This window comes from Montipora capricornis, chromosome 14 (assembly GCF_036669925.1).
Source record: "Montipora capricornis isolate CH-2021 chromosome 14, ASM3666992v2, whole genome shotgun sequence".
Lineage (NCBI taxonomy): Eukaryota > Metazoa > Cnidaria > Anthozoa > Scleractinia > Acroporidae > Montipora > Montipora capricornis.
The window spans coordinates 3,833,353-3,843,352 of NC_090896.1; the positions used below are offsets into that span (position 1 = coordinate 3,833,353).

Consider the following 10,000-nt stretch of genomic DNA (forward strand, 5'->3'; position numbering starts at 1 on the left):
TTGATCATCAGTGACTCTTCTGATGTCGTTGACCAGAATTTCTGCTCAAAGGATTAATAATTAGGGAGAAAGCCGACAACGTTGTAAGAAACAACTTTACAACCATTCGTAACAAGTCGGTTTTAGTGAAGCCGTTTTCTTTTACGTTATCGTTGGCATTGCTCGAACTCTCAAACAAGTGTCAGTTGAGTTTATAATCGGTGTCACTTCCTCTTTGATTCAGCATCCAGCTTTTTGAGAATGTCGGCGTCAAGTCACGTGATCATAGTTAAGCGATCCTTAATGTTATAGTTTGAATCTATTCACTGCACTTCGTGGGAAAAAAAACCTTCCTATGGAGGCTAAATTGAAGGCAATTTAAAGACGTTTCCTTTAAAAAAACAGTGAAATGTAAAGGAATTCAATAATGGAGAGATTTGGCATAGGCTTTAATTTACCGCAGACGGCAAATGTCATACTGAAACTAGCGTTTTGCCAATAATCAGGGATCCTGGTTTGATTCTCTTGCCTGTTGTCAACTGATATAGAGCAACTTTTCAAACGAGAGAGAGAGGAGTTAATGAAGAGATTTTCTTATATCAAACGAGTTTCTTCCATTTTTGGCAAAACCGACGTTTGCCATTTGCGTAAACGTGATGTTTAATCTCTCTAATATCTTGAACCGACCATCTCGTTGCCGATGCTGTCGTCGTTTCGGAATCGGATCTTTCCGTTATACTGGGCTAAGTCTTAAAGTGTTTTGACTACATACTGCGGGATGAACTCGTATCGATCCGTACCATGACTCATAAACTCACACGAATGATTTCGACGGACCATGCACTGAGCGACTTTGTGTCATATCTTTATTCTTTTGCGTACGACCAATAGTTAACACTAACGTCAGTTTGAGATCCGCCAAGTGTATAAAAATCCCAAACAAATGGATTATTGAGCTGGACGTCTTCCGTCTTTGACCAGTTTTGCACTACTTTCTTGCTAAGGAATGAGGAAGACAGTCATCTGTGTTTGAACATTCCATTTGTTATTGAAGTGTATGAACCACAGCACTACCACTACTAGGAATAATCGCAGATTGCTCTACTATTACCACAAAAGAACCTCGGTTTTGGAATTGAAGCAAACAAGGCTCGGGAACAGTTGCTTGAAAGAAGACAAACGCCATGACATGCGAAGATTCTGTTTCACCCATTTTAAATGCGTAAAGGATACGATTTTAGGCTGAAGGAGAGAAAGCCTGAGACCAGAGTAATACATCGCCGGCAAAAAAAAATTGTGATAAATATTCCCTGATCGGTAAGTAAACTGCTCCCTGAATTAAAGTTTTCTCAAATTCAGGATTAACTAAATCGGAAGATGAACAACTGCGCCCAGGTTGACAATTTTGTGACAGTAGCTATTTCATATGCAGCCATAAAGAAGACGTCGATGGCTCGCACCGTAATGAATTGTATCGGTATCATTTTTTTGCGCGAAAGCATGCCTCGTTGGTTTCCAAGCTCAAAGCTTTTCTTCGTGAACGAATGTCAGCGATCTACTTGAAACCTCCGTCACAGTGAACTTCTTTCCTTGTCTTTTCATTTTATGTGATTCAATGATAATATCGGATCTTCGGTCCTCGTAGTCCAAAATGGCTAAAATTGCTTTCATTTGCTCGTCAGCGTGAAAATCGATCATGTAATAGAAAAACGCATCCCGGAGAAATTTCATTTTCAGTTGTGTTTGAGCTTCTTTTTGTGTCGATTTTTGAGTCTTCGAATCGTTTAATTGTCTTGTTGTTATTATATTCTCGTTGCTTGCAAGGTTATTTATGCGAAATTCCTTCAGTTGCTTTTCCGCTTCGTTCAGTTTACTTCGCAGCTCCAACAATTCATGCATGGACGAACAACAAGGAACAATTTCTTCTGAATCCGCGCTCTCTGTTACATCTTCGAACTCCCGTAATTTTTCTTTTAGTTCCTCGATCTCTTGCCGTAATTTTGATTTCTCGCTTTCGTCCTTTCTGACTTTCTCCTTCTGTGATTCTTTTTCCACTTCGAGTTTCTTCCTTGCCTGGGTTTCTTTGTGGAGGTCCTTTCGCGCTTTCTCGAGATCTTGTCGCAGAACGCCATTTTCTTTGTCCCTTTCAAACAACAGCCGTCGGGTATCCTTAAGCGCTCTTTCTAGTTCACAAATCGTGGCTCTCAGCAGAGAATTCGACGTCAATGACACGGAATCCGAGATAAACTCCTTGGTACTTTTTCGTTGATTAACCATCTCCTCTTTCCCCGACTCATCCTCGAAAAAATCGATCTCAAAATCTTCGAGTTTGAGGAACGAATTCTCGCTCTTTGCTTCGTTACTGTGATTTTTGCAGTGCGCCATCGAAGCCCAGAGAAATCCCCCGATGCTTAAACAGTGAACTGGTTAGCCGTAGAAATCACGTGGCTTGTTGTTTTGAGGCCGAACAAAGAACAATGAGAGAGACAGCGACCTGCACGTGGTTAACCCGGCTACCAAAGCACCTGTTTTAAGAAAAATGGCCGACAGCGGTCACCCGTTTACTTGACACAGTACCAAACAGGTACATTCGGGAGCTTTTCTGTGTATACAAGTCTTTTGCCTTGATTTCCCGCTCACGCAACATGACAGAGTGTGTACTTTTAAAAGTGACGCGAACCTTCGGTCCAGGCTTACCGGAGAGCAACCAATCAGATTTTTTGACCTCAAGCATTCGAGAGCAGACCACAGGAAGACATCCCTTTCAAGAATGTTTGCAAATGGAAGTGAAGTAGTATTGTGTTGTAAAATTTTAAAAGGCGTTCCTTCATTACAAATGATCTTTGACGAGTGGCAGATGAAAGCACGACCATAAAAGTTTGATTTGAGGGGAGCACGGCCTGTGTAGAGCACTTAAGTTTTTGCGATAACAGGGGTATCCCAGGGGTTTTGGGAGAAGAGGACATGGCCAGTTTGAACCGGGAAATAGTGGTGGGTTGTTCATAAGGGAACAGCGCAATTTATCGGTTCTCTTGGAATCCTGCGGCAATTTATCCCAGTTTGTAATGAATGCCAGTTGGCCTGCGGGATTCATACGGATCAAGACACTCGCCGCCATGTTTCTTTTGATCTGTCCATCCAAACGAGTTGCCCGGACCCCTCGTGAAGATATAGCGCTTAGTCTCCCGCACTTTTTCGATTTCCTTGCTTATGTACGAATACCCATCTTCGACCGCGGAAACGTTATCACGCCCTTTCTACCGTTATTCGGGTCAAGTATAGGCTAACTGTAGTCCCTTATTTGTTTCTGAAAAAACAAACCCTTAGAGTCATTCCAACACGGTTAGGAACCAATCAGAGTGCTCAGTTTTGTGAGTTATTTTGCCCACACCAAGCTGTGATACGAGCAAAGTTAATTTAAAGTCGAAATGATATTTTACCACAATTGCCTGTAATCTCGCAATCTGCAGGCCCGGGTTGCTCGAAGCATGGTTAGCGCTAACCAGCGTCAAATACCATGGAAACGTAAAGGTTTTGATACCTCTTAACCAACGGTTAGCGCTAATCAGGCTTCGAGCAAGCATTCCCTGATTCACTAATTTGCCGTAGTCGATGAGAGTCTAGACAACAACGCTGCTCGCGTCATGCTCGCGTCAATTTGTCACGCAATGTAATAGCCAATCAGGAATGCTCATTTTGTGAAAAAAAAAGTTATAGAAAGTTATAGACAACGCTTGCTCCTTCTTTGTGTCATGATTTTAGTCACGCTCTGAAATAAACACTTTCTTTGACGTTGACTAAATATTGTTGTGGACTCACGTACTCGGCTGCGCTGCGTGAGTCCACAACATTTTGACCACTGTACGCATGTGATCACGAATATCGTTGTCGATAAGAGTACGGACAACGCTGAACCACTTTCGATTTGTTAATTCGACGAGAAAAAAATTGCTCTCCCCTGAAATTCCAACTCCCCATCTGAAATATGAAAAAATCGACTCAATCGCAACGCAAACAATCGAATTGTTATCACTTCGCAATTTATTTGTTATATTGGTTATCAATAAATAACCTGCTTGTTCCTTTACACCAGGACTGGTGATTTTTTTTTTATACGATGAATATAGGTATGGGTCCACTTCCAATTGGACAATGTGCTAAGTGGTTAATGAGATCTTAAAAGAGGAACCCCTCCAATTTATACTAAGTGGCTTTTTCTTACAAATTTAATTAACGATACGAGTTACCATATCCATCGATAAAATCGCTTGTCTTGTAAACTAACAAGTGTTTGTTTGCTTTTCAATATACTTGTTAATTTGAGTTATTATATATACATATATATGTATATGTTTTACAACGGATAACTGTACTTTTGAAGTTAACCTCAAATCTAGCATCCTCGAATATTTCTAAGTAATGTTGAATTTGCTCTATCCCATCCTTCAAAATAAAGGGGTTATTCCAGCCTTCTTTGCTTTCGTATATCAGTCACTAGTAGGAAAACTTGATACTTCATGTTTCTTGTCATTCCTCGCCCTACAAATTGTGTTCGGCTGGAGTTATTTGACATTGCACCGTAATATTTTGGCCTTAATTTCTGCTCATATCGTCAGGTCAGTATACATGTTATATGAAGATGAATGTAAAATACAACTTGTTCGATAACTTCTCTTTGGCCTTTACTGCTTTACGCTTTACTGCTTTAGTGGATAACATTGCAAAAACGAAAGAAATTGCAAACAGAAACTGTTAAAACATAAATTCTATCGTTATCCACTGTACATGTGAAGCTCATCAAGACAGTATAGTAGTAATTAAGCAACGAAACGGCGACGGCAACGAGAACGTCATCTAAACATATAAATTCGCGCTATTTTAATCGCTTCCTGACTATTTCAACCTTTTTAATGTGACAAGGGTGTGGTAGTTCCTCAAAAATGACACTCGTCGGAACGGCACTTAATTTAGAGGAGAAAATCAAAGTTTATCCTCAAGTGCTGACGTTCTTGATAACACCTCAAATTTGGCTATTTCACGTTGTTGTTTTGCTGACGACGACGGCAAAGAAATGGACAAAAGTGAAAAACGCACGTGCAGGGCGTGCAAAGCTGTTATTTTTGCCCACTAATTGCCGTCGCCGTTGTCGTTGCTTAAGCTCCCTAATATCGGGAGAATCCACTTCAAATTTCATCCACATATTCGTCACTTTGATCCAAATTGATTCCACAGCAGGAGTAATGAGGCTATAATTATAAATAGCCACTTATCTTAACAGCCGATGATAATTTCAAGTTATCTCGACCCATCGCTATGTAAATAACATAATTATCAAATATTGTAACGTGCGAGGATAGAGCTTGAATAAGTCTTTTTTTTACCAATGTTCAAAATTTGCTCGTGCACGGATTTTATCGTCCTTCCCAGATCTACGTTTATATGAAGACCGCTCTATAGGATAACCATGTTATTATTATAAATAGCTACTTATCTTAATGACCATAAAGCTTATCTCTACAGGTGACAAAAACATCACTAACGAAACGCGCAACATCTGATATCTTTACCGCGAAAAATCACCTTGAGAGGTCACTCTTACGAAGGCTGTTCACCGACCAGCTTTTTCATGCTTTCTAGCGAACCAGCAACGCTCTCTTCTTTCCCAAACGTTTTGGAAAAAACTCCCTCGTCTGTATACCAAGCATATAAATAGATTACTTCATAGAAAGTGCGCCGTACGGAATTTTATTCACGAGTCGCAAAACTTTAGAAACGAACGAGTGAGCGTAGCGAACGAGTGAGTTTCTAAAGTTTTGCAACGAGTGAATAAAATCCGTACAAAGCACTTTCTATGGTGTAATTTGTTTATTATATATTAAAGGAAAATAAAAGCGTGTAAATCAGAAATTTTATTGTTTTCTTTGTGATGCAAGCTTTATAAACCATGTTTGCGAAATAGCGAAAACTCAAGAATCCAATTCAGTAAGCTTAAAAACTTCCGAAATGCGCAAAAACTGTCTTCGGGGGAAAACGTTACAGGTATTAAAAGATACTTCCTCATTAAGAATAACGCTAAATGCAAAAAAAGAAAAATCAAAAGTGAAATGACGAAAACACTTCTTCACATTTATTTTAGGTCCGATTAATCACTGTCTGATTCAATCACATAATGGCGGCGCTTCGCACTGTGCATCACAGACAAGTTTGGACTTTGCTGACTTACAGTGTTTATCGAGATATTAACTGTTCCTCCGTGAATGTTTGCGCCTTGAAGTAGGGACAAAACTTGTTGTTCTCCGTCCTTTTTCTTCACCGCCAGAATGAATGCGCACAGTATTTCGTCGAGCTCTCTCGGTTCAATGTTTTCGAATTCTTCGTGTTTTCCTTTCATTCTCATAAATTCTTTGAGTAAGGAAACATCTCTTTTGGTTTTACTCAACGTGTTTTTGTTTGCTTGCTCTTCAATAAAAGCCTCTAAAGTTGTTTCAGGTGGAACAAAACGTGCTGAAGCCATGTCAGTTTGCGAAAAACACAAGCATGTTTTCTCAACCGGCGCGCCTCGGAACCCATTTGAGTGTTATGTTCTGATTGGCTAATGGGTGATTCTACTCAATGCTCATTGGTTATATTTTTCACATGTGAAGAACGCTATACGCAAACCTGATTGGACGTATCGGTTTTTTCACTGGTGAAATATAAGGAAGAGAGAATTCTATTTGGAAGGTTTATTACATGAAATTCGCCCCATATATATAATAAAGTGTTTTTTTGCCATATATTATCTCATGTAATATTTTGAAGTCTGTCTGACTCGCTTGTCCTCTTCACCAGAATGACGCCGGATTGATCAGCTAATTGTGCAGGGACTGTCTCTATGAGCCACTCCAACTCTCACTTTGCTACGCTCGAGAGTCTTAAACGCTCGCTTCAGGTTGCTGTACTTCTGTTCTGTAACTTGTAGTTTCTTTTTTAGCTCGACCATTTCTTTCATGGCACCACACAGAGATCCACAATAACATGTCTGTCCCGCCGCGCTCGCAGAGTCTCCGAACTCCTTCAGCAACATACTTTCCCTCTCTACTTTGTACATTGTAATTTCTTGTTGAAGTTTCTGCACAACCTTCTCTAAGTCAATCACACGTTTTTGAGATCTCTTCACTTCCTCATCCAGCGCAACGCTGACATTACTTGCGCGTTCCCCGAGACTTACACCTAAGCTATTTCTCAAAGAGGAAATTTCGCTGTCTCTCTGAGCGAGCAATTTAGTTGATTCGCGCAGCGCAGATTCCAGCTGACTTATAGTCTCTCTAAGAAGAGATTCCACTTCGGGCGCTCCTCCATACTTGTAACTTGGCTCCTCAAAGTTATTCTTCTCGCAAGATTCTAATCCTTCCCCCATTTCTCTTTCGCCAATCGCCAGTTTTGAGTTCGTTGTCTTGGGCACGTCTTGTGCTTCCATCATGTCGATTCACCGCCCTCAGGCGCGCGCGCTTTGCTCATATAAAAACGTGTTTTTCGTTCCAAAGTGAACTTGATTAACCCAAAATAAACGTCGTTCGTTTCACTTCACACGATGATAGAGATTTAAAGCCCTCTGGCATCGGTGATAACATAACATGTATAGTGAATCAGGAAAACAAAGGAATCTCCCCATGAATAGACACACACGTCGAATGCATTAATAAGTCATGATGCTTGGCGGACTGTGGCATTTGTTCTGAGGCATGCTCGATCGAGCAGAAACACTTTGCAAAATAGGCGATTTGGGATTAAACATCGGAGACAAAACAAAACACACTTTGGAGGCAAATCAATAAAAATCTTTGTCAAAAGGTGCTTAATTTTTGCGCTGATGCAATTTTCGCGCCGTTTTAAATTTTTGTAAAAATCATGTCTCAGAATTTTTCAATAAGAGCTCTTTTGTGTTTCAGTGCGAAAGAAGCCTGAAAAGTATTCAAGGCCAGAGCATAAAACCGAAAACTCCGTGACCTACTCTTTGGCAAAGAATGGGTTCTTTAACTCCCACAAGAGTTTTTGAACAGGGGTTGGGAGAGGCGAGCTACGATTTATAGTCCTCACCTGAAAAGACTTGAAGAGTTGCAGATGTCATTACAAAGGCGGCACTTTTTAAGGCCTTAAAATTTAGTCCGTCCAAGTTTCGAACCTGCGACCTCCTGTACTGGAATCCTACGCTCATGCGACTGAGCCAATCGTTTCTTCGTTCCCAGACGAAGACAGTTAAATCAGCCAATCATATACGCAACAGGCGCGGGAAGCTGGAAAATAAGTGCCCACATGCTCACAGCGCGGATTATGGCCCCAGTGCCAGGCTTTCTCCACAAAGCATACCGCACGGGGAGTGTGCAGCATTAAGGCGTTAAGTAAAAAATGAAAAATACAGGACTTAATTTCTTTTCTTTTTTTTTTAACTGAATTCCGATGAAAGACAGACTTATATTCCGTGGCGCTTATTTTTATTAATTTTTGGATAATTCTTCGACCAAAGGACAATACGAATAGTTCCAACAGTAAATATTTCTCTACATGACCACTCACATGCATCTGCTTTTGTCGGGATCCGTGGTAAACTATGGTTAGCTCTGGCTTTCTTCTTCTTTTTTTTTTTCCCCCTTTTTTTTTTCGTTTGCCGCGCTGAAGGACGTCAATTACTCGATCCGCGATGAAGTTGTAGAAAACGAATGGCGTGAGTAATTTGTTTTCTTCGAGTTGACGTCTTGGAACACCGCCTCAACATAGTTGAACATTTGCGTTCATCCGTGTAACTTTGACATGCTTTCGAGTCGGATTACGTTAGAGTTCGTAAAAAGTTGCAAATAACCTTGTTATGGACTGTTGAGTTTTTCATTCGTTTTCGTAGGAGCCATTACGCTAAGGCGTTGTGTCACTAATTCCTTCCTTCTTAATCCTTTTACCGTTTCGTTTATTGTTTTGTAGTAGTAACTCGTTAATGGAAGTGTTAATTACATGTAGGCACTACAATTGTTAATTCTAGTTTTTCTAGTTAAGACTTCTATGTGGATACCTAAATACCGAGTCAGGACTCCAGCTGGGGCTCGAGTTAGGACTCGAGTTACGGGTCTCGAGCCAGGACTCGACTTAGGAGTGGAGCCGAGACTCGAGCTAGGACTCGAGATCGAGACTGGTGATCAGGACGTCGCTCTCTAAAAAAAAAGATTTATTTTAAAAGTCTCCCATAGAATATCGCTGCTGAAGAGTAACTAGGCCGGAGCTAGACTAATTGGGCCTAACCTTTGATTTTATAATGTTTGGCTTTGTGGTGAAGTTTTGGTAACCGAACTTTTGAAGTGTTTAATATTGTTTGTTGCCGTTTGATAAAACAGCATTATCAAATAGTGTTTAAATTTATTGCCCCTAAGCAGCTAGAGGTGTGGTGGTCGAATGGTTAGGTGACTGTTTCAGTAATCAATATTCCCTGGTTCGGAATTAGCAGGTTCTTGTGTAATACCCAGTGGCAAAAAATCTTTACCTTTTCAAATCATGTACTTTGAATGCAGGTATATAAGTAACCTTCGGGAAACGCCCGGTGGCTGGTTGCTAGAATTCCGCGACGAAAAGTCAAACCAGAAAAAGTACACTACTAGAGCGAGTTTCAATCGAGTGTCGTAAAACCAAAACCAAAGTAATTACTTTGGCCAATCAAAAAGGACGGAGACAATCCAGCAAAACCAATCAAAACTCGAAGTAATTACACGTAGCCGACACAATGCGCGGGAAAATGCGCACGCGTGAACTACGATTGGTTTTCGTTTCACCTCGACGGCAAGGTACATTGTGCAGCAAGGAGAACAGAAAGTTTGAAAGGAGGAAAAGAAGTTGGCTTCAAGGAGAAGAAGCATGAAGAGCAAGGTAAACCAAGACTTTGAAAGAAAGGCAGTTTGTTAACTGATGCGAACTTATGGCGACAAGCATGAACCAAGAAGAAGGACTGCTTGTACTGACCATGTATGTATTGTAAATACTTTGAACTTAGTTATTTTTT

At 40.6% G+C, this 10,000-nt stretch overlaps 1 protein-coding gene across 1 annotated transcript in view; it reads right to left on the minus strand.

Annotated features, from left to right (window-relative positions):
• LOC138033447 (uncharacterized) overlaps positions 1-7,652 on the minus strand; it is an 8,081-nt gene extending 429 nt beyond the window's left edge. The window contains exons 1-4 of the mRNA XM_068881190.1: positions 6,832-7,652; positions 6,130-6,483; positions 5,579-5,669; positions 1-2,389 (exon numbers count right to left, since the gene is read on the minus strand). The exon at positions 1-2,389 is cut by the window's left edge and continues 429 nt beyond it. Of these exons, the coding sequence (XP_068737291.1) occupies positions 1,501-2,389; positions 5,579-5,669; positions 6,130-6,483; positions 6,832-7,441 (1,944 nt within the window). The 5' untranslated portion in view covers positions 7,442-7,652 and the 3' untranslated portion in view covers positions 1-1,500. The remainder of the gene's footprint in view (positions 2,390-5,578; positions 5,670-6,129; positions 6,484-6,831) is intronic.
• Positions 7,653-10,000: the final 2,348 nt, after the last annotated feature.